General features: G+C 37.3%; 1 protein-coding gene across 1 annotated transcript in view; it reads right to left on the bottom strand.

The window, feature by feature from the left end:
• LOC112035396 (uncharacterized) overlaps positions 1–25,573 on the bottom strand; it is a 39,444-nt gene that overhangs the window by 394 nt on the left and 13,477 nt on the right. The window contains 22 exon segments of the mRNA XM_024068224.2: positions 243–452; positions 550–1,101; positions 1,340–1,618; positions 1,903–2,207; positions 2,210–2,333; positions 9,412–9,882; positions 9,975–10,265; positions 10,349–10,609; positions 11,315–12,616; positions 12,931–13,360; positions 13,437–13,849; positions 15,180–15,527; positions 15,619–15,879; positions 17,864–18,517; positions 19,774–19,995; positions 20,151–20,372; positions 20,476–20,625; positions 20,918–21,308; positions 21,403–21,625; positions 21,731–21,989; positions 22,270–22,605; positions 22,682–23,677. Of these exon segments, the coding sequence (XP_023923992.2) occupies positions 243–452; positions 550–1,101; positions 1,340–1,618; positions 1,903–2,207; positions 2,210–2,333; positions 9,412–9,882; positions 9,975–10,265; positions 10,349–10,609; positions 11,315–12,616; positions 12,931–13,360; positions 13,437–13,849; positions 15,180–15,527; positions 15,619–15,879; positions 17,864–18,517; positions 19,774–19,995; positions 20,151–20,372; positions 20,476–20,625; positions 20,918–21,308; positions 21,403–21,625; positions 21,731–21,989; positions 22,270–22,605; positions 22,682–23,677 (8,700 nt within the window).

Below are 25,573 nucleotides of genomic sequence, written 5' to 3'. Positions count from 1 at the left end.
ATAACAACTAAATCACAAAGAAAAAAGAAACAAAAGAAAAGCACAAATAATAATTTTTCTTTAAAAAAAAGTTATAACAACTAAATCACAGATTTCTTTGCTCTCCATCCCTTCTCTTATCTTGAACATCTAAACAAAGATATGTTAACTTCCCTATCCTTTTTTGTCCGTCCCATTCACTCTTCATTCTATCATTTGTATCTCTTGCCTTTTATAAACTACAAAAGCAGTTTGGGGCTTACCTCTTCAGTAATATACTGCGGGGCTATTCCATTAATCCGGCCAATAACATGCTCGACATTGGTTGTAACCTTCTGTTTAAATTCAATGGGGTTCATACTACTTCCTCCAGCAATAGGGGCTAGGGGCATGCCAAGTGGTCTTCTCCAAGACCAAGACAGCAGCTCATCACGGAAAAACATAGCTAATTGATGCCATAGATGCTGACTTTGCTGCAATATGGAAAGCATGCGATCCAGTCAAGCAACATGGTGATTAATAAGTTAATTTAACTATCACATAGGGGCATATTTCTTTAGTAAAACTCACTTTAGGTGAAACCACAGCCTGTGCCGCAGCACACATAGCAGACACAATAAGGCCTTCCACTCCAAAATTGGAGAAGAATGCTTGCATGTTCCTTGTCAGACGAAAAGGTACAGGCTCATTGAACTCAATCATTCCATTTGCATCATATGCAGGATGAAAATCTGTTTGAAATATTTTCCCCGTGTTCTTAGCAAATAATATTTTGTTCGGGGACCTTCCCCCAATTTGTAGCATGAAAGACATGAAACTTGAAAGGGCCAACTGAATGGCAAATTGCTTTTTGAAAGCCCACATATGGTTTCCGCTCAGCAGAGTCTTGTACATGTATTGAGAGAAGATGCTGTCAGTTACATAACTTCTTGTTATTTCACCATAAGCTTGGAGACGGAGATCTACGATAGCCTCTGGTGAGATTTGGCCAGATATAGCTTGGTTCAATTGCTCCTTAAAATAGGTGATGGGCAGATCTGCCTCTCGGTCATTCCTTGCACAGTGGTTCTCGTACACCTCAAGGAAGGTGCTGTACATCAAATCATCTTCTACCATGCGGACCTATTCATGCAGTGATCAATTATTAGGATACATACTTTCCTTTAGTAATCCAAAACTGAATCAAGAAAAGGAAACCAATTTTTTATTGGACCAATGATTTGCAGGTCCCACAGTCCTAACACATGTAACGCTACTACTAATTTATTTATTAATACGCTGTCTAAGTTTGTCATATTAACAGAGGACAGGGAGAGTGGGAAAAGGAAACCAGATTTTTATACAAGGAGAAGCTTATAACCTGAGACCAAACGGGAATTATAATTGGTGTGTGAATACAGATGTGACGGCGTCTTGATTCCTTGTGTTTATCAAACATTTGGTTCATCACCCGGAAAAGCTGCAGTATGCGTTCATCACTTCTAGCATTAGGGGTCAAAGATGTCTGGACAATAAAATGACGTTGAGAGCCATCAGAGCCAATTAGTGTCAGACGCCGAAAACTACTTCCATGCCTACGCACAATTGGAATATCAGCTCCGACCCTGTCCAACTTTACTGTATGATCGGGTGCAATTTCCTGCACGATGCAGTGTTTTCATAAGAATAGCAAAGTAATTAAAGAACAGTATGATATATGAGCCAACTTCAAGCTTTAACTCGTCTTTGTAAAAATCTAGGAAGTACGAAAATCATTTTGGTCAACTAGAAAAATATATAAAATTCACCCCCAACCATCCCCCTCCCCACCCCCACCCCCCAAAAAAAAAAAAAAAATTCCAACTCCATTTATTCTTAAATCACACAAATAAATCAGGGATGCTGCTGACAGAACCAAAATATGCATGCACTGATTTAATTTACCTGATCACTAAAATACTGTCCTGGAACCTCAACATCAACCACATGGAAGTCACGGAGCACCCTGCTTTCCTCTTCCAGTTTCAAGACAGCTGGAAACCTATCCTCAACATTGCTCTGGAGAACATTTTTCCAATGTTTCAATCGCTCAGTCAGTTCAGAAAGGGTGGCTGGGAAAGTAGCTGTGCTTTCTGGATCAAGATCTCGTTCAAAATCCTGTTTGTACTCTCTCACAAAATCAACGTGTTTAACCACAGCATCTGCCGAGAAGCAAGCCTTACAAACACCAGAGAGCTCCTTCTTGAGAGATTGGGAACCTCTGCTGTAGTAGCAGTTGGGTACTTGTAACAGCGGTGGAGCAATGCGTTAACCACTGCTAGAAGTCTCTCCTCTGGCAGAGTTACAAACCTTGAACCAATTTCAGTAAGCAGAACCTACAAAAAATGGAAAGTTTAGTTTATACCAGTTAGTTGCCCATAGTTAAAGCAGTATACAATTCAGAATATAACTCATGCAAACTACTCTCCTCAAAGTCTTTTATCAACATTACTGAATAAGTAAAACTGTGGCAAGCAAAATAATCCCTTTCCCTTTTCTAAAATCTAGCACTCTAAGTCTCTCTCTTGGAGCTCTGTGGTGCTGCAAGGAAACTATTGGCTTGCTCTAAGCCTTCGGGAAATCACAGTTAATGTTTAAAGGAACATTCTTTGGTAATGTCTCATCTCCTCTTTGCTGACGATACTCTCATTTTCTGTGATGCTGATCTTGATCAGCATTTACTACTCCGTATGGTGCTCATCTGGTTTGAGGCAATTTCAAGTTTAAAAATAAATATGGGTAATTCAGAGTTGGTTCCAGTGGGAGCAGTTCCAAACATTATGCTATTGGTGGATGTGCTAGGATGCAAGGAAGGTTCGCTTCCTATGAAATACGTGTGTCTTCCTTTGGATGCTAACTTCAAAGAGAGGACGATATCAAATCCAATTTTAGAGAAGGTGGAAAAGAGACTTGCGGGATAAAAAAGTCTATATTTATCCAGGGGAGGTAGAGTCGATTTTAATTAAGAGTACTCTATCGAGCTTGCCTACCTACTTCCTCTCTTTATTTTATGGGGGAAGAGACTAAATTCCATCTACTTAAATGGGTGACTGTTTGTGCTCCACTTTCTTCAGGTGGTTTGGGTATTATAAGATTGAGACTGTTTAATGAAACTTTGTTAGGGAAATGGTTGTGGCATTATGGTCTTGAGAGGGAAGCTCTCTGGGGAAGAGTGATTGAAGTAAAGTATGGTAGTGTATTATTTGTTTGGGGGGGGGGTGGGTGTGGTGGGTGGTGGGGGTGGGGAGTTGTGTACTAGCCCAGTTCTTGGCCCTTATTGAGTTAGTTTGTGGAGAACCATTAGACATGGTTGGCCTTCTTTGTCTTGTCACGTTCAATATGAAGTTGGGGATGAAACATGTGTGAAATTTTGGCAAGATGGATGAAGCGGGGAGAGTTCTCTTGCGAATCTGCCGTAACAAGGAGGCAAGTGTGTCAGATTTTATGCAGTTCATCAACGGGGTTCTTCCCTGGGATTTACACTTCGTGTGGGCCATACAAGACTAGGAATTGGAGTCCTTGAAGACCTTCATAGTACCATTTATGGTACGGTAATTAGGGGATGGGGGAGGATTAGATGTGCTAGAAACCAGACAAAAAAAAGGGCTACAAGGTTGGTGAGGTTGGTGTTATTACTGATTTCTAGGTGTTGCTGCTATTACTAGTGATCCTTTCCCTTGGAAAATCATATGGAGATTAAAGGTCCCTCTAAGAGTAGCATTCTTTGTAAGGACTACAACTTTGGGTAAAATTTTGACAATTGACAATTTACGGAAGAAAAGGTAAGGATTTCAGATTGATGTTATATGTGCAAATGTAATGGTGAATCTGTTGATCACCTTTTGCTACAATGCCCTATTGCTTCAAACTTGCATTCCTTGATTTTGGGTTTGTTTGGAGTTTATTGGGAGATGCCAAAATCTGCTGAGCTTTTAGCTTGCTGGCAAGGTCAATTTAGTCGTCATCAAAATGGTCATATTTGGATGGTTATCCCCCATTGCTTGATGTGGTGCATTTGGAGGGAAAGGAATAGCAGGAGTTTTGAAGATACCAAAAGTTCTATTCCTGATTTCAAGTTGTTCTTTTTCATAACATTGTTGGACTGGTTGTCAGCGTTGAGGAATCTTTCTTTATTTTCTATTGTTGATTTATTAGATTTATGCAATTTTTGTAACTGACTGTTTACCCTAGTACACTTTCTGTATACTTGCGTGACTCCTTTTTTCTAATTTATATAGATTTGAATTACTTATAAATAAATAAATAAATAAGCTCATAACATTCCATCAAAGTGGATATGATGGCACAACAATAGCATGGTTAGTGAAACAATAAGTAGAAGTACATGGTAGTTAATTAGGTTTTATATATTTTATTGGTTATTCAAAAGTCAAGGGTATTTTAGTAATTTTACAATTGTTGAGTATGGACCATGGGTTTTCTTTCATTAATAAATAAGTCTTATTTAGCATATGGGTCTTTACGTATGAGCTTTGATTTAATTCAAATAGGGTTTGGTTTACCATTCAAAGTAGAAGTCCTAGCCTTACTAGGAGAAGTTAAGAATATGCCTATATAAGTTTTTTATTATACTCAAACAAGTTAGAGTTGACTAATAAAATTATTGAGTCTTTTGAGCATATAGGCACGCTGGCCTCTGTGGGTTCTTTTCTTCCTCCTCCTCTCTTCTTTCTTTCTTATCTTCTTCTTTTCTCTTCATTATTGTTCACGGGCGCTGCTCACACAGCCCCTAAAGTCCTAAATACCATAAAAATCTATCCTTTACTTCTTCCTTACACCCCAAATCAAGCACTTTCATTTACCCATCAAAACCATAAATCCCCACATACTTTCATACATTGTTGTCAAAACTTCATAGTTGTCAAAACGTGAATCATACCGTGAATTGATTTTTTATTTTTCCGTATTATGTATCGAATTATATCATGTATCGTAAAATACACAAACACTTAATAAAATTTATAAAAAATTATAGATATACATATATAAAGGTATATTCATTATAAATTTTGAATATATTCAACTAACGACTAATTTATTCATCACGTATGTATTAATATTTAACAAGCTAACTAAATAAATCAAACTAGCACGTGTTTATAATATATACATTCAAATTGCTTAAATTCAAAAGTGATAATATATTAAATATGACCCAAAAATAAAATTTATTTTCATCATATTGCCTAATTAACCTCATCTAAGTCAATACTATCATCATGTTTATCATTTTGCAAACTCATTTCTTCATTAAAATTTTCTTCATCGTCATTAACATTTACTATCTCTTCTTGTTCTTTTTATTTTAAAAATTGCTATATGAAAAAATTTCTTCTTAGCATTCTATTTTCTTGGACTTGTAACAATGACAAAAATAAAAAATAATTATATTGTCAATTAATATCTTAGTCAAAATATAGAAAATAAATTTGTCAATATTAAAGTGAAGTATAAATGTGTACTGTGTAGTCCAAATTTTGTAGGAGAAAGAAAGGAAAAAAACTTATGAATATGTTACTTTATTAGGCTAAATTAAGTAACTTAATAATTTTGTGTTAAAAACAAGTCTAACAACTTGTTAGATTCAAATAAAAGTACAAATTTTAACAAAAAAATCTCATTTTAAAGTATTTGTCTATGTATCGTACAATACGTATGATTTTACGATACGATATGATGTATACGATATACACATTGTATCGTACGATTCATGAGCACTTACGATACGCCAATATAATATGGAACTTTTTACAAACAATACAATACATATCATACAATTTTTTTTTTTTGATAAGTAAAAAGATGTATATTCAAAGAGCTACCTCATGAAAAACAAAAGGTAGAGCAAGGATTACAGAGAAGGAAACAAACATCAAGAAAATACAACAAAACAAACAAAAGCCAACATAAGAACTAAGTACAGAGCAGAGAATTAAGGAACAAAGGGAGAGAGTCACTAGAGGTGATTCCCCAAGCCCTAGACCAATCAAAAAGAGAACCGCTAAAGAAAGCGAGCAACTGATTATTGGATTTTTCCGTATCCTCAAAAGTTCTCCAATTCCGCTCCCTCCAGATACACCACATAAGGCACAAAGGAGCTAAATTCCAAATGCTAGAAGAATGCTTTCCAAACCAATTCCACCAAACAAAAAGCGTATCTGCAACCGATCTTGGCAGAACCCATGAGATCCCAAAGGTTCTAAAAACCAAGCTCCACAGCAAATAAGCTTTTTCACAATGAAGAAGAAGATGATTCACTGTCTCCCCATTACTACGACACATAATGCACTGGTCAACAAAAGCCACTCCTCTACGCCTCAGAATGTCTCCTGTAAGAATCTTCTCCCAAGTCGCAATCCAAACAAAGAAAGAGACGCGCGGAGGAGCCTTAACCTTCCAAATACCTTTCCAAGGAAAGATAATAGGCAAAGGACAGCGAAGCTTGTTGTAGAAAGAGCGAATATCAAAATCCCCCTTCTTTGTCAACATCCACCTCATACGGTCTCCAAGCTCAGAACGAGGCAAATTAGAACCCAAGGTACGGAGGAATTCATCCACCTCACCCATCTCCCAATCATTAGGATCCCTTAACAAGCGAACGTTCCAGCTTCTCTGAGCCTCCATCCCCAACCTTTCGAGAGACAAGGCCACCAATGCCTCTTTATTAGAAGCAATCCCATACACTAATGGGAAGGATCGATGGAGTGGTAAATCCCCACACCACCTATCTGTCCAAAACTTCACTCTATCCCCCACCCCTACTTCAAACTGAATGCATTTACTAAACGCCTCCCAACCTTTTCGAATACTTCTCCATAAACCGCACCCATAGGCACCCCTGCCCAGCTTAGAAGACCAACCCCCCCACTCTTCCCACAACTTCGAAACTACAACCCTCCTCCAGAGACGAGTCTCCTCAACCCCAAATCGCCATAACCATTTTCCTAGTAAGGCTTTGTTGAAAGTGGTTATTTTCCTAACACCCAGACCACCGTTCGCCTTAGGAGCACAAACCTTATCCCACCCCACCAAGTGAGCCGTCGAATCCCCCCACAAGAAGTCCCTTTGCATCTTCTCAATCTTATTCGCCACATGCGATGGAATGGTAAAAAGAGACAAATAATAAGTAGGAAGGCTAGATAGCGTACTCTTAAGTAGCGTCAATCTTCCACCTTTCGACAGATACAGCTTCTTCCACCCAGCCAGCTTCCGCTTAATTTTCTCCAAAATAGGATTCCAAATAGAGGGAGACTTATGAGGAGCCCCTAGCGGCATACCCAGATAGGTCATAGGCAAAGTCTCAATCCTACAACCCAGAATCTCTGCCAAGACATGCACATTATTAACCTCTCCTATAGGAACCATCTCGCTTTTTAGGACATTAACCTTCAAACCTGTCACAGCCTGAAAACAGAGGAGAAGCATCCGAATGTGAAGGATCTGCTCCTCTTCCGCATCACAAAAAAGGATAGTGTCATCTGCAAACAGAAGATGAGAGACACATTTCCCTTCACCCCGTCTACCATCTGCCTTAAAACCCCTAATCAAACCAGCACCTTCAACTCTTTTCAGCATTCTGCTTAAAACCTCCATAATAACCAAAAACAACATAGGATACTAACAACTATGCTTATCGTGAAATAGTGCTTTCATATACCAAATACTTATCGTGTATCATACAATATCATACACGATATCATACAATATCATACAATACTTATCGTGTATCATACGATACTAACAACTATGCTTTCATATACCAAATAGCCATCAAATAACCCATCAAACCACCTTTAATTTCCTATCACTACTTCATCTTCAGCAATTCTAAACCTTAGATCCACAACCACATGTAGACAAAGAAAAATTCTTAGGTAGTCCCGGAGTATAGTGAAATAGTGCTCCCTCTTATATCACATTCATGGTAGACTCCACGATGAATTTAATGAGCAGACCCCACTATGAATGTGAGAGGAGGGAGCACCATTCTCCGTGCTCTGGGAGTACCTAAGAATTACTCGTAGACAAATTCCCCAATTGGTCCTACATTAGGATAAGGCTACGGGTAAATGATTCCAAATGGCTTGGATCAAGACTATGCAAAGCTTAAGCTAAGCATGGGGAATCAAGAGCTTCTCAAGATTGACTCAAAAGGTTCCAAATTTCACTTTTATGGTGGTAGGTTGGATTCATTAAAAGTTCTCAAGAGACATGGGAGATGATTTGAAGTGGATTGGGTGGATGAGTGGAAGGATCATTAAAATCCATTGCTTTTCAAGAATTTTTGTGATGGGTATAGGGCCCTCCATTTGATCGAATCAATCAACTCCATTGTTTCTCAAGTATTTTCAGGATGGGTATAAGGCCCTCCATTTGATCCGATCAATCAACTCCATTGTTTCCAAGCATTTTCATGACAGGTATAAGGCCCTCCATCTACATAGTGGGTGTCAATGTGAGGTGGTTCGTATTTCTAAAGGCAAAGACAGAGGAGGACATTGCGTGCAACTCCATTCCTGAAGACAATTGTAGTTTTGGATAGATTTGAATTTGGTGGAAAGTGGAGGAAATGTTTGGTTCAGTGTTTCAACAATTCAATTCTTTTCATTTTCAGTACAAAGATTCTCACAAGGATGTTAAACAAAGTTGCATGGTTCAATAACTTAGATGGGTTTTAGGTTGGGGACATAGCAAAAGGGCCATGGAACTTCCCATCTGCTTTTAGCTGATGATACAATTTCGTTTGGTGACGCTTGGTTGTTTTTGATGTGTTTTTTTCTTATTTTGCAGAAATGTCAGGACCAAGTGTTAATCTAAATAAAAGTGAACTAGGTGATGTGGCCAACAAAGCAAGTCTCAGAAGTGGGTTGGAAGGTGGGGTACTCTACCTACAGTATATCTAGGATTGCCTAATTTGCCTTAGGGTTCATCCTTTGAGGCAAGAACAGTTTGAAATGCTATCAAAAAGCGGAAAAAAGACAGATTGGAAGAAGCTTATTTATCAAAAGGAGGAAGATTGCTCTTACTAAAAATACATTATCTAGCCTACACATGAATTTTATTTCGCTCCACAACATCTATTGATGATGCTAATAGATTAAAATAACTTCAAAGAGGTTTTGTGGGGTCAATTGAGTGATGAAAGCAAATTTTGTTTGGTTGACCGGAATGTGGGGTGTTCACTACAGAAATGATTGTGGAGGTTCGACTTAAACAATATCTTTTATTGGAACAAACCCAAAAAAATCCACTACTCTAAAATGAGGGTACCACTAAATAAAGTTCAATTTTAGAGAGTAACATGTCTGAACAGTTTGTCTTAAAAATTATGAGCCACAGAATAAAAAGGAAATCGATAGATTAACTCAAGAAATTTAATATGGAAATCATTACCTCAAGTTCACTGGCCAAATTAGTGTGCTTGCTTCTAAGAGCCTCCATTATATCTTTTGCAGCATCAAATGCACCAGCAGCAGAAGCTACCAAACCTAAGGCACCACTACGCCGTAATGCATTTTGACCACCCTCATTGATGGTTGAAGTACTTTGTTGCATAGATTGGTCATTTCCTGCATGCACACTGCTCTCTGTGCCTGACCTTTCCGGTTCTTGCCCATGAGAGTTTCCACCATCGTGAGATCCAATTCCACCACTGGATTGAGCGCCTTGATGAACTTGATTGTCTGAAGATACACTGTGACCCTGTACTCTTGTACTTCCATCAGCCAAGCCAAGAGAACCAGCAGTAGTGCCAGAAACACCTTGCTGCATTCTTTGCTGGGCCATTGCCATTCTGCTTAGTTCAGACTTATTTGCAACATCACGTCGCTCAAGCAAATATGTGCGCAGCCAGAAATACAGAGCCTGCATATTAGTGATAAGAGAATCTCAAGAATATTATCAGAATAAAGCACCATACTGAATCTATATATAATACACTAATAAAAAGCTTTCACCTGTGGATATACAGTGGCAATTTTAAGTAGAACAAGTTTGCAATGAGGAGCCTCTGTCCTCTGCAGGGAAAGTAAGAGTTGCGGAATCCAAGAAAGCCAAACCCAGTGGGGTATGTGGTCCAAGTATTTATCAAATGCCTTCCCGACAGGCTCATTTGGAGTATCAAAGCTGAGAAGATACAGAACACGAGCTAGATGGCTTCTTGAGTTAGATACACCAAATTTGATACCTTGTAGAAAGCAGCTAACAGCGTATTCTAACCAAGTCTCTTCATTCGTTTCTTTATAAGCCTATAAGTATAAGATAGCAATTCAGTATTTAAAACAAGTCATCAATAACACCAATGACATAACAAGTAGATGAAAATGTATACCATGTCACAATAATTTCCCCAGCTTATCCATCCTTTAGGCAAGTTTTTGAAAAGGCTGATGGCATTAGAATACGCATTATTGGCATTTTCAGAGTCATTTAGCTTTAACAGGAAATCCCCCTTTAGGCGAAAAATTTCTGCTCTGTGTTTCACAGGAAAATATTCTAAATTAGTGCTGTTGATCAGATTGAGACCATTGGTAAGCTCCCCCTTCATTTCCAGAAGAGCCTTTGCCTGTTCTCTTATCTTAACGAATGCCTCCTGCAAGTATGCAACAGAAAATTGTGAGACACCTATTTCTGCCATCACTCCCCAAGACTAGAGAGATTTGAAGTCCAGAACACGAGGAAATGTAAGTTAGAAAAACTATTAACAAACTGCTTAATAGTTGACAAACAGAGATGTAAGATAAAGAGGGAAGGAAAACTCCATGCTCCATGCTCCATGCCCATCCATGAGGTTCAAGATCACCACAGGGCATGTCTGGATATGGTTACAAACTACCATAAAATCCACCCCCAAAAAAAAAAAAAAACCACTATCTGACCTAGCTTCCAATCACCAGAGAGATTTGAAGTCCAGAAGAAGAGGGTAAGGAAGAAGTTTGGTAATAGTTGATAGAGATGTATGCTCAGAAAAGAAGAAAACTCCACATTTCTATGCCCACCAAGGAGATTCAAAATGACCACTAGACATGTCTAAGCATAAAAGCAAACCATTGGACCTAAAAATTATACCTGGGTTGAAAAAGTAAAATTTCATTATTCCTGGACTACAGTCAATTGCACAGATAAATTTACTTCAAAGTTATCTTAAATGGCCACAAATTCTGCAAAGTGGACCCATTTAATGAAGAATACTTGAACTAATCAAAAAGATACCAAGTACAGGGCAGAGAGGACTCAGTTCTTTTTACCTCTCTTGAGCTAATCCAAAAAAAAAAAAAATTGTTATAGTTTCTATTACCTGCACTTCCATGGTTGCATGACCATACATCTTTTCAAGTATTGCCACACAAACATCATAAAGGCCTTGCTTACAAGCAATGTGAGCAAGCCTGTTAACATTCCATGCTTTGTCACGATAACCAAGGTGATGAAGTTGTGGATTTGTGACGGAAAGATCCTTGAATGCATCTATGACTGCATTATACATTTCATTTCTCCACTGAATCAAATCGTACCAAACAGACATATTATCCCATTCATTTGGAGTTCTCAGCCTCCAAGTCTCAAGGATGTCTTTGAGATCAGCATAAAGGTTTCCATGTACACCACCACCAACAGAATTTCCAGAGAGTTTGTTACCATTTGCAAGGTCCACAAGGATTCTAGCTGATTCTTGAACTTCAACTAGCTGCTGGAATTGCTGTAAAAGAGGAATCCTAGCATGAACAGACATTTCCGGCAACTGCCACCATTGCTCCAAAGCAAGATCGACACCTTTCCCCAGTATGTTTTCAGCATCCCCCACACCATTTGTGCTTCTGTCGTGAAGAGCAAAGAAGGCTTGAATCAATCGAAGTTTTGGAGTTTCTTCTACTTGAGCCTTTGGAATTACATGATCCTTCATATAAGCCCAATCAGGCAACTTCCAAAGACTGTCAAGTAGTATTTCATAATTCTCAATACTCTTGCCAAAGTCCACCAATGCATCCCACTGACTAAGTTGACTGGCACAGGACAGCCATTGCTCTTCCCAAAGACACATCTCAGCCTTTGGTACCGTGTTGTTATATGTGCCTTGAGTTGCCTTAACCATGGCTTGGTAAAAGAGGCTTTGGGCGCGCTGCCAGTAACCATGCTGGACTAGAGAAATCCCAGCCCTAGTTTCTGCTGTGATTGATCTTTTCTTCCATAACCCACACCTCATATCTTCTTCATTAAGCAAGCGATAAAGCTCAGCCAGAGACTCGGAGCACTTTGTGTCATTCATGAACAACATGACATGACTTTCTAGCAAAGCCAATGCAATGTGCCATGCATTGTAAGTCTTTCCAATATATTTAATGAGCTCACTAGGCATCCTGGGTTGAGGGTGGCTCAACTGAAGCCCTTCTAGGAGTGCTTGCACAACATTTGGCCTGCTGGCTTGTTGCTTCTTGTGATAATCTTTTGAAAGGAGAGTAATCATTGGTTTAGCTAGTTGTACCTGCTCGTCCTTATTTAAGGTCACCCAGACAATGGGAAATACCAACACCCATAAATGGTATGCAACATTAGCATCGGTATGAGCCAGCTCTCTCAATGGAATAACAAGATCAGCAACCTGAAAGAAGGAAGTAAAAGGTCAACTTCTTATATGATGGGTGAAATGCATTAAGTAGATAAGAATCTAGACAGCCTACCAACAGCAAGATAGAAAAAACAAGCTCAGAAAACAATATCGTACCTTTTCAGTCAAATGTTGCTATCTTAACAGAAAATGCAAGTGCACCATACAGACATAAAAAGGATACAACATGCTTGGAGACTACAAAACAACCATAGCTCACTTCTACAAACCAAAATGGGAAATCTATTATCTAATCCTTAAGCACAATACACTGTGGACCTAAACGGTCTAATTGTAATTGGTATTACCTTGAGTTTGCTCATCTCATTTAGAAACTGTGCATGCTTAGAAACAAGGGCATCAAACGTTAGAGGAGCATCCCCAGGGCCCTCTGAAACATCAGGAACCTGATGCTGCATCCCAGAACTATCTGGAAGAGGACCTGAAACCATAAGTGACGGCACCCTAGCTGAGTTTGGAGCTAGCGTAATAGGTTTATCCTCAACTAAGATTGCCAGAAGAAGGTCAAGGCCTTGCTTGAGCCAAAAGACATCACTCAAAGCTTCCCAGTCCTGAAGTTGGATAATAAACTGCAGCCTTGGGAACAATGATTTCCCAAGAGATTCATGATAAAGTGAGAAGAATTTCATCCTAATTTCAGGATCTCTTGCCCGTAAACCAAGCATGAATTGCCTTTCCACTTTCAGAAACACCTCTTGACGAACGACCAGGGGCAATCTGGAAGTCAATCAAAACATTATATAAAAAACATGGTGCAAAAAATATACAAGCTGATTTAAACTATATTGCTTACTTATTCGAATCAGCACAAGTTCCATAAACAAGCTGTAGGTATTTCTTATCCCACTCTTCCAGAGCACTTGGAGAAAAATTTTGTTTATCAACTTGTGAAAGCTTCTGAAGAAAAGAAACTATTTCCTTCGGAGTAAGAAAAGAACTCGATGTGACTGATGTGCCTGGTTTGCCAAAGTCATCTTCAATCCACCCTTTTACCACGTCAAGTATGCAAAGAAGCACACTAGAATCAGTACCTTTCTCTGAGAGCAAGGTATTCAAGATTTGAGTTATGGATCGCTTGCAATCTGGAACAAGCATGACCCTCTCACTTATAAGCTTCAAAACCGAGTTTAGATTAGAGATGACTACACCAACATCAGCACCTTGACGAGAAGAAGTGACAGCAGAATCAGGATCGGTTCTCTGACCCTGGATATGGATGACAGTTTACTTAATGTAATTCAATAACAACAACAACAAGCCATAATCCCAAATTCGCTTAATGTAATTCAACAAATGAAAAAAAAAATAATGCCAAGTAAAATCACTAATGTGTAAAGTTAATCATGCCAAGTAAAATCAACATAGATACAATTAAATATGAAGGTTCTAGTGAACAAGAATTACAAGGCATTTAACCTTGAACTTGCAAATAAGAACTTCTCCCAAGATCCCATGAGCCAGATGGACAACTACAACAGGACATCAACTGGGATGAATATTATGCCAAATTTGGTAAATATAACCACCATGCCAAATCAAATCATACTTGGGTCAGACACATCAAAATCAACCTACTCTGCACATTTGGCTATTAGCCTCAGACTAGCAAGAATATTGACCATTGATCAAAAAGTATCCTCCTCCATTCACATATTACAATCTTCACTGGAATCTCTTTTATCTACTCAATTTTTAACAGTCAAAAGATATCTGAAATAGTTTGCATTACCAAAAGTGATTCAAGTGAATGAAATTAGTACAATGAAGATTCCACTTTTCTCAAATTAATGTTGTGACCCTTCACCTTTTATGAATCTTATCCCAAACTCCTTCCACTTTTATTTGAGAAACCCAAACCCATTACAACCTGAGTGTTTATTTCATTGTGCTTAGAAGGGTAAACATAAAATCTAGTTCACCACATTCAAGTATAGATGAACACTGAAAGGCCACTATATTTTATTCTTTCTTTTTTTTATAGATTAATGGTTGGGGGTGAGGGGATTTGAACCTTGGATGTCTTTGTTGTAAACACCAAAAGCCAGAAGGTGCCAATTGAGCTACAAGGCTCTTGGCCACATATTTAATCCTAGCATAAATGGAAAATTATTAATCATTTAATTACTATTATCATTAATAATATCTAAACCATGTACTAATACCAAAAATGGGTAAAAAAATTATCTATTTTAAGTCACGTGGATTTTTGTAATAATAAGTAAGAATGAGAAAGAGAAAGAAACGGTGGGTAAAGTTTATAGAATGCCTAGAACTTTTGTAATATTACTAATATTAGAAATATTTTAGCAATTAAGTTGTATAATCACACTAATCAGCACAGGTTCAGGATCCCATTTCCTAAAAACTCAAACCAATCTCACAAACCCTTTTAAGTACATAGAGCCATCCTATTAGGATTGGGACAGGTGTGCAACCCCACTAAACCCATCCCACTAACATTCCTAAAAAATTTGACCTCTCCATCGAAAACAGGGTTTACAAATGAGAAAAATAGGGATAGAAAATAGGGGCATACTGGTCTCGGATGAGAGCCTGCTGATGATCCCATATCTCGTGCCAGGCGTTGCAGTATACGAACCAAGAAGTTAGGATCAACAATGTTCTTCTGTACCTCTGTCAAGGTTTTAATGACAAGCAGAACAAAGCTGATTGAATTAGCAGTATTATCCTCATTTGATGCTTGAGGAGCTGTAACAATATGAATATGCTTCTGAATCAGTTCGTCAACCTTCTGATACAATAGTTTAACATCTTGTGGTGTAGTGGCTGCTTCTAGGGGAAAAGCAACAAAGACCATCTTCAACAGTGAGCACAAGGACTTTCCAGCATCTAACATTTTATACTTGAAGCAGGGTTCAAGAATCTGACAACAAATACAAAAATAGTATCAATGTTGAAATATGAAAATTTAGTCACTAGACCAATCAGTAGAACTATTGGGAGCAGTGTCATACTTGAGAAATCTGATTTATATTATTTCTAATGAACAAATGTGGCTGCTTCTCCAAAACCTTGTTCATTACATCTAAGCCTTGTGCGAGAGCTGTGGAAGGGTCCTTTGACTGAGATGGTTGAATACTGCTCAGCAGCTTTTCTAAATAATTGAATTTGACATTAGCATTAGGCCACACTTCTAAGGCTTGTGAAAGTAGCTCTAAAGCTTGTTTGTACATTATACTTGCTTCCTTGTCCTTAGGCTCAATGACCAAGGCAACCTGATCTCAAAAAGACAGGAAATAATCATCAGAATGATTGAAATATCACGACACTTCAGACAAATCAATGAAGAACTGTAATAAATCATGTTAAGAACTTAGCCCACTTTTTAGTCCTTTAAAAAAAATGGGGAACAAACTTTTATCAAATTCATATTGTTCTATTAAGTTAAAAAAAAAAAAAAAAAAAAAAAATTCAATGTGAGAGAAACAGCACTGGGGCACCAAAAGAAAGACAGCATGTGCCTGCGATGATAACTCGTATTCGTAAGCGCATTCTCTGCTCTGACTAATTTTTTTTCAGGAAACTTCCATGTTAGATACTTCTTTTTGATAAATGCCACATGAGATGCCTCATACCATGTTTAATCTGTATTTGTTTAATGGGTTCAACCCATCAACTCTAGGCATAAAATTAAAAAAATTTATAAGAAAAAAAAAATTAATGGGAGTTGCATGCAAGCTAATAAACTGGGACTAAAACAAAGTCAATAAATAATAGATTCCCCAAAAATTTGGAGTCAGCTATGAATTCTCAGCAGAATATTTGTGGTCAGCCACATGTATTTTATCCGTCATTGTATTCTATACAAAATCAGACTCTGTGTTACCCCCAAAAAAAACAAGTCATTTTCTACTATTTCAAGTTTTTAGGTCTCTCTCTAACTCTTTCCATTCCCTCAACTTGAATCAAATCACTCTTCCTTTAATTTCTCTCATTTGCATGTCACAACCATTTCAAGTGACTCTCCCTTGTCTTCTCATTCATAGAAGTCTTCCCTCTAATTAAACGAATTTCTTGAATTTGCATCCTATCTCTATTTGTTCTTCCACATATCCATTTTAACATTATTATTTCAAATACACTCCTTTTAAAAACATGTTGTTTCTTAATAGGAATTCTAAGTTACACATCTCCGCTTCATCCACCCAATGTTTTATGATTTTAAATCTCTCCTTTCTTATGAATTATTGATCTAAAATATCAAAAGCACCCACTTTTTGGCATCTATTGACCATCAAGTTTTATAAGCCCTTCATTGTTGTTTCCTCTTGTACAAGTCTTACACCTAAATAACCTAAAGCCTTTAGATTTTAAAACATCCGTCTAGATGTCCAACTTGGCGTGATTCCATCTCTAATTTCATCCATTAAACTTACCACATAACCTCTCTAGGTATTCTATCATATGCTCTCTATCTGAACAAAAACTATATGCTTTCTCCATATCAATAAAAACTATATGGAGATCTTTATGAGTTTCTCTAAGTAAGAAAATTGCTTCCACAGCAGACCTCCCTTACGCTTAAACCAAATTGATTATCTAATATTAGTTTTTTGTATCTTAACCTATGTCCAACTACTCCTGAAATTTCATGATGTGACTCAAGCTTAATTCCACAATAATTTGTACAGTTTTGAATGTCTTCTGTTCTTGTATATATGTACTAAAGAGCATCTCTTCCATTTACCAAGTATTTTTCTAATCCTTAAAATCTTATTGAAAAGGTCTGTCAACCATCTCACTCACATCACCTAAGCACTTCCAAAACTTCAATGGGAATTTACCAGGTCCCATGACTTTTCCCATTTTCATCCTCCCCCATACATCTTTTAACTTGGATATCCTAATTCTTCAAAAAAAAAAAAAAAAAAAAAACCTACAGGTTCATCATCAATTGGATTACTCAGTTCACTCCAATTTCTTGTATGGTTTTCATTAAATAATAGATTACACTACAGAAATTACATATGATACAAGAGTGCAAAGCAAGTACTACATAAATATATTCCTTTTTAGTGCAGAAGGTGAAAACAAGCAGCAGATCAAATAGGTTAAAAATTTAAATCCATGAGGTGTTTTAACCGAAAGCAAGAACTACAATCAAACTGTAAAAGACATAGATCTTTTTTTTTTTTTTAATTAGCATGTCATCAATATATCTTAGTCATAGATGAAAGCACAAGCTGATAAAAGCCTCACCCTAATAAGAAAATTGATAATCATTTCTTCCATAGCAGCATTTGGCTTGAATTCTTCATCAGGTTGGCTAGCAGATCCAGGGGTTTCTATGTTAGGGATTGACGATGCGCCACCAGGTGACATGACACACAGGGATTGGAGACCAGGCTCAAGTTTTACTCGCTTTGTTGAATCCTCAGGGAAAGTAGACCCATCCACTGAACGCTTAGGATCAGCACCAGCAGAACCAGAATTAAATCCATCATTGTTCTGGCTGGGTACATCACTATCAGTAACTACTTTCATTTCATTTTGCCTCTGCCTTTCCCAACCAACCACCAATCCAGCAAGTTCAATGGCAAGACGCCTGTTTTCTGCCGTGGTGTTATATGGCAACCCAAGGCGACTGAGTGAATTCACCATCTGCGGTACAAATTGTGCTCTGCAGCTGTAGAAGAGATCTGAATGGCGGACAATGAGCTGGAAAATGTGAATCAAATTAGGAATAGAGTGACCTTCCTCAACCAGAATTTTTTTTGTGTACCGTATCCAAATTGGCATACGAGAATCCCCAAGAGGCAACCTTCGAGGTAATGCTGGCATAAGTATATCAAGGGCCTGCTTGACTAGCATTTTATTTTCGGGTTGGCAAGTTCTAAGAAGTGCTACAAAAACCTGCAGTTTCAAATATTGGGCAGGTTACCATGTCATTGCATAGCTATAAATTTTAGAAACATGTGCTTAGCTCACATGTTTCATATTGCCATAGAAAAATAACATTCCAGAAAAACCAAAATTATTCCAGATTTTACAGGAAGATGAAAAGATTACAATTATACATGTCAACTCATAAGCGGTCTGAACACACCCAACATCAACATCCCCTCCTCCCAGGGACAAACCCAGGATTTTAAGCTAGTGGGGGGCAGAGTATAAAGAAAAAAGAAAAAAAAAAGAAAAAAAAGCTCCAAATAAGCATCTATATAGTATTAAAAAATTATAAATACTCAAGATCGTTGTTTCTAAATACATTAAAATGCAATCATTTACCAACAAAAACAAAAACAAAATAATGTTTTTTTTAATACTAGGTTGGCTATGATTATTATTATTATTTTTTTTTTTTTTTTTTGAAGTTAGAGCATTCATAGTGGTGGTACTGAAAAATTTTAACTTTTAGCATCTCAAAAAGCTACTTTATCTATTTTACCACCTCACTTTACAATACATCTAATATCAAATGTTCTATTTTTTTTAATCACTTCATCTAAATTAATATAAACAACTCATTAAAATAATAAAGAAAGAGAGAGAATTTAAGTTTTTTAATTGAAAGAAGAGATATAATCTTAATAAAATATTTTATTTTATTTTTAATAACTTGCTACAATCAACTAGTATTTATACTAGTTTACTGTAGTTGCAAAAAAATTAACTTTAACTTCTCCAATAACACATGATTTTTTGGTTCTTTGGTGGTAAAATAATTTTTTTTGCTAAAATACAATCACCATTGTGAATGTTTTTATTGTTTTTGTTAAATTTTCAGGTTGAATAGTTGCTATTTGAATGAGGCTAGCTAGGCTTATTGAGGAATATGAGAACCTAAGGTTTTGGAAGGAAGCCCAACTACAAAAATTAAAATTAAACATATATAATAACTAAAAAAAAAAACTAAAAAAGGGTACATTCTTAAATGATGCGAACTTTGAGCAAATTAGACAATGAGATAAATAAGTTGCACACTAAAAATGGGTACATTCTGAATACTCCCAATACTGAATTTATTAGTGTGCGTATCAGAAAACTAAATTACAGAGCAGAAAAATAGTCCAGAAAATTTCTTAAATGATGCAAACTTTGGGTAAATTAGACAATGAGATAAATAACTTGCACTAATAATTCCATTATGATATATATCACAGCCATACCTGAAGAATAATTTTTTCTGGGGCCTGATAGGCCTCCAAGAAGTGGCAAACATTCACAAATGCCCACTGCTTACTGGCACTATCTTCACGTTTGAGATGATTCCAGCCAAACTTGATCAGCTCTTTCCTATGATGGACAAGGTCATTCTGAAGATACTTAAGAAGCAAAGTGGCGAGCTGCAAAAGTTCTATTCTCAAAGGTTCATCATATTCAGCAGAAACCTACAAAAGGGGTGCAAAATATTTGAGATACATTTTAAAAGAATCACATTGTTGAAATCAAATTGACAAATAATTTTCATTCAATTAATTATAAACAAGCTCACAAGAAAATTTCATGAAACACATAAAAGTTGCAAATGAAGTCAAGAAAGCACCTCTTCTGGAGGATCAAGAAGTTTGTCAACAATTGTTTTTATAATAGCAGGGTCAACAACCTCCCAACTTTGGCCATTTTGGAAAGCATGAGCGAGCATTGGAAGAATGAGCATTTGCATGACAACAACCAAATGATCATGACCAAGTTGTTTTGATTGGAAAAGGTTCAAAAAGTGCAACAGAAGTGCTCTTTTCATGTGAGGTGGATAACCTTCCGCAACCTGAAAATGATTGTTTGCACTAGTAACAGATCACACAAATAACTAAAATACAAGGGAAAACTCTCCCAGGATTTTAAAAAATCGGATCCAAGAAACAAAGTACCTCAATGATATAAAACTCCTTCAGAAAAGTATAATCAATGCGAGTATGAAAAAGGAAGATGGAGAGTATATCGAAAAGAACATTGACTTCTGTTTTGTCATGTCTCAAATAATTCAGGAAGCATTTAACAAGCCACTTGCTTTCTTTCACCTGTATCACAGTAATCACAACAAGTCTCAGAGTCACCAATCAATTGACAAACATTACATAAAAAGTCCACATATAAAAATGAAAAATGGTAAATACTCAATAATGTGATAAGCTAAAAGTAAATCAGAGAGCTATTTCACAGTGACAAAAGAACAAGGTTTTATTAGAAAACAATGAACAAGAATCAACTATGATTTTGAAATTGAGAGGTAAAAGATTATCTGAAATCACCCACTAGAAGAACAACAAAAGAGCAGAAGTTTCACAATTGTGTAAAATGAACTATACTTACTTGCACTAAGTTCAGTTCCTGTTCTTTATGCAAACGAGATATTCTTGCAGGTGACTTCCAAACAAGTACCAAAGTATCAAAGACCAAACGATTAGTCTGCAACCAGCCAGGTATCAATTTTACCAAAGTTTTGATAAGTCCAAGTCCCTGAAAATAAGCATCTGAAGCTGCACTAGAGGGGGCAGATGCTGGATTAGAACTATCAGGTAACGGGGTAACAAGGCCATCATCACCTAATATAGCAGCAGATGTACTTGAAGATCCCGGAGTCATAACCACATCAGATTTTGGTGAATATTCAGGGAAGGCACTTGCCAGTATCTTCTGTGGTGACTTTGCAAGTTCATCTCTCAAGGGCTGACCTGCATCTGATCGGATTATATACATAAACCTGAAAAAAAATAAATAAATAAATAAATAAAAAGAGGAAGTAGTCAATATATGTTCCATATCAGAAATGACTTATATATAATAGTAAACCTTACCGCCTGAAGTATTTTGGTTGACTTAATCGAGCGAGAAAATAGTCAACAGCAAGTGGTGCATATCGATTTAAAAATTTAGTGAGGGGAACACGGTATGGGCTGTTAATCTCACTGTATACTTGTCCTGGGGGAAGTGCTCCTTCCAATTCAATTGTCAAGGTCACAAGTTCATCGAGAAACTTTGAAGCAGCTAAGGGAAGCAAGTGGAAAAGCTCAATAATAGCTGCATAAAGCAGAAAAACCAACATGATGTCATCAGTACAATCAAGTGAGAGTTTGTATAGTCTATAACTCTTTTCCATAAGCAGATAAAACCTAGATGCATTACCAGCTGCAATTTTTGGTTCTTCACCAGCCTTCCATGACTTCTGACTCTGTGCAAGCTTTTCTGGCTCCAACCATTTCTTAAGGTGCTCTAACAACTTGCCACCCAAGGTAACATTAAACCAATTGGACAAAAGTTCAAGCAAGCGAGCCAGACCTTGTAGAAGAGGCATGCTGAGGTTCTTGGTGTGTGCCAAGTTGACTAAAATAGGCCTGAGGCTGCTCTGCAGAAGTTCTTTGGGCATTCTTTGTTGATTGATAACCTAAATGACAATGACCAATAGAGTGAGCAAATTCCAAATATTCCCAAAATATATATAAAAGAAAAGGAATGAAAAAAAAAATGAAGATGACCCATCATGTGGTTAATTTACACACAATCAACAAACATCATGCCTCAACAGGAAAATGCATTATGCTGGCCATTATCTAAAGCTATGCATACATCAACATCAAGTTCTAAGGATTAAGTTTCTCAAAAATAAAAATAAAAGTTCTAAGGATTAAATATATCAATTAAATATGATAGAAGCTCAACAAAACCTGTCGCAAGCCCTCCTTTGCAACAGCAACAATTTCTGGTGTCCGACATGTCAATGACTTGAAAAACATGGAAATAATCTTTGAACGCAATTCAGAATGATTTGGAGTTTTGAAATCTGCCCATGCCATCGTTGTACACAGTAGTTCAATGCAAGCTGTACGGAGTTTATTTAATGATGTGGCCACCTTCGGATTCATAAACTTCACAACCCACACAGTTTCATCAGCCTCGGCTATTTGCAATGCTTCTTGCAGAAAATTAACTAATTCTGGAGTTAACTTGAGAAGAGGTGGCCTCAAGGCCAGGCAGAAATTCAAAGCCGTAACTGTCCCAACCTAAACGCCATCCAATCAAATGAGAGGCGCAAGTTGATAAATATTCTAAAAAATTACCAGTAGAAACAAATTTTACCTGCTGATCAACAGTTCTTGACCGTAGAGGCCGCATTATAAGAGGCTGAAGCAAAGGTTGATATAAGTGCTCAAGCAATTCAGATACCTCGCTACCAGTCCTACTAGCCAAAAGTGCCAAACATGACTGCACATTCTTTCGCACAGTAACAGATGCATTGCAGTTGAACAACTCTGAAGCAAGAAATTCAACTACTCCCTGAAAACTTTGCTTTCGTGGTTCACTGTTTGCTTCATCAACATTATTAACTACACGAAGAACCTGTGTAAGCACTTGGCTTGTCTCTTCCTGCTCTTTGCTAGCATAAGTGGGAAGCCTTTTAAGAACATATATCAGACCACGCACAATTCTCACTTGGAAAAGGCACAAAATCTCTACAGTGACCTTTCCAACCAAAGCACCAAGTCCCATAACACCTCCCATTTGTGATTGCCATGTACTTCCATAGCAACAATGCAAAAGACGAGGTAAAAGTTGCTCAAAGACAGCGATTCGAACACTTGGGGGTGGTGATACAGGATTTATAGAGGGGCTAGAGACGATCATTGGAGTACCAGGGCCCCTTGACATCAGCAGATCGGCATGCTTTGTGCGAGCAAGTAACAGAAGTGTTTCAGCAAACATATTCAAAGCATTAAGAGCAGCTTTGGCATGCAGCCTGTTTTCATCTGCTAGTACATCAACTAAAGCATCTAAAAAAATTAGAGGGTCCAACTCTTTCAGGTTCAAACAAGTACCATTCTTTGACCTGGAACTAACATTAACATTTGATGAAACCACAGGACCCCCAAGTGCAGCAGTCGAAGTTGACGCATTTCCAGAGGAAGAATCAATATGAAATATCATTGCAAAATGGCGACAAACATTGAGAATAAAATCATCTTTGTGATCATGAAGATCTGGTTCCACATCAGCAGCAATGATGGTCATTAACAGAATCTTGAATACAGATTTCTCAGCCAAAAGTTGGGTCTTTGTCTTTACACCTAAGTCAGCCTGCATAAATACATCATTAATATTGCAATGCAATTAGATCCTATAATATTTATGTTATCCAATTTTTTGTTTATAAATTTAAAATAATTAGATTACAGAGAAGAAAACGAAAGTTAGGGATCATATATCTAAAGACAGTAAAAAATCAGAATAAACAAGACAGTAAAATAACTCACACCCTGAGAGAGAGAGAGAGCGTAGAGAGTAATTTCAAACACAAAAAGGAAAAATAATAATAATAAGAATGCATCCAATATTATACCAGAACAAGGACACTGCTGATCAATTGCTTCTACAACTGAGAAACCACCACCAAAGACCAAACCAATCATGTAGGCATCATAATCTATTGAATATTGAGAAAGTGCTTTATAGCATGAAAATTTGAACTTTGTAGACAACAGATGATTGACTATACAATAAGTGCAACATAAGCAACTAAATGACAAAACCCTCATTAAATTTGTTGCTCATTGGCCCTTGCTATTTAGAAAATCAATTAATTGAGTAGTACACTGCTTTTTGAGCAGGAATGTAAGACTCACTGATGCAGGGCATTTCAAGTAGCTGCATCCCAATCCTCTTGTAACTAGTTAGTCAGTTAGTTAGATGATTGCTTAAGCATTGGCCAATAGGATTTAGATAGAAATCCTGTGGAGTTGAGGTTTACTTAGGTATCCACTTGATCATGAATGCGCTTTTCTACTTTATTTCACTACAAAATTTGGTCATCTTGGGAGGCCTGGCTACCTCAAATTAGTCAAAAATCTTGTTTTAGTTTATTTCCTTGGATCAGTATGGGTGGTTTTAGAAGTTTTTTTATTGAATCTAAGCTGTTTCAGTTGGTGGCTGAAGAAGGAGGGAATTTTTTCTCCCTTAAGATTTTTGAACGGGGAAAATACTACGCCTGCGTTTGGATTGCACTTAAAGTTGCGGCACGTTTTATGATTCACGTTTTCTGCCAAAAAAAAAAAAAAAAAAAAAAAAAAAAAAAAAAAAAAAAACTGCCAACTTTTTTGACTTTGGAGACAAAATTCACTGTGCATATACTGTGCCTGCACTGTTCACGCACTGTTCACGCAATATTTAATATTAAAAGTGGGTCCCACAACACTATTTACACATTTAAAAATTATTTTGCTACAGTGTTTTCAGCAACAATCAGTTTTTAGCAACTTTCAGCAACAATAAGTGCTATCCAAACGGACCCTACATGCAATCAGTGTTTATGGGCAAGAGTGCAGCACTTTGGTTAATGCGGAATCTGGAACACACCATGATTGGGGTTAATCCTAAGCAACTCCTCACGTTCAGGGAAGGTGATAATGCTTACACTTTGCAACGGGGGTCGAACTCGTTTGGGCAATATTTATCAGTGACAGAGCTTAAGGTAGGTGGGTTGCGGAGAAATATCATTATCCCTGCCGAAAAGTTACAACAAGGATGGAGAACCTTTGGGATTGAATTAAGAAGAATATTGGAACCTTCCCAATATGCGTTGGGTGGACTGAATTTTGTACCGTACAAGTCTAAGCAAATCCCAAAGTATCGTGCTGCCAGGTCCTTTGTGGAAGCTGTCAAAGCTCTAGTGCAGGCAAGGTTGAAGCCTGCTCAACAACACTTCATCAAAGAAAAGGTCAAGGATGGTGTCGTGGAGAATATAATGGAGCTACCAAGAGACAATTCTCGCACAGGTAGTAGTTTTTGAAACTCAGGCCAGAAGTTTTCTCCCATCAGTCGTGGGTGGTGGTGAGGGTGGAGAAGGTGGTATTAATGGTAAGAATAATATTGAGGCAAAAATCCCAAAAGGAAATAATCTCAATATTCCTTTGAAGTTTAATTCGAATTCAAATATTGTTGAGTTTGGAAAAGTGCATGATATTAGGAAGTCACGTT

The sequence above is a fragment of the Quercus suber genome, unplaced genomic scaffold (assembly GCF_002906115.3).
Source record: "Quercus suber isolate HL8 unplaced genomic scaffold, Cork oak 2.0 scaffold_706, whole genome shotgun sequence".
Lineage (NCBI taxonomy): Eukaryota > Viridiplantae > Streptophyta > Magnoliopsida > Fagales > Fagaceae > Quercus > Quercus suber.
This window is presented reverse-complemented; position numbering and strand designations above follow the sequence as displayed.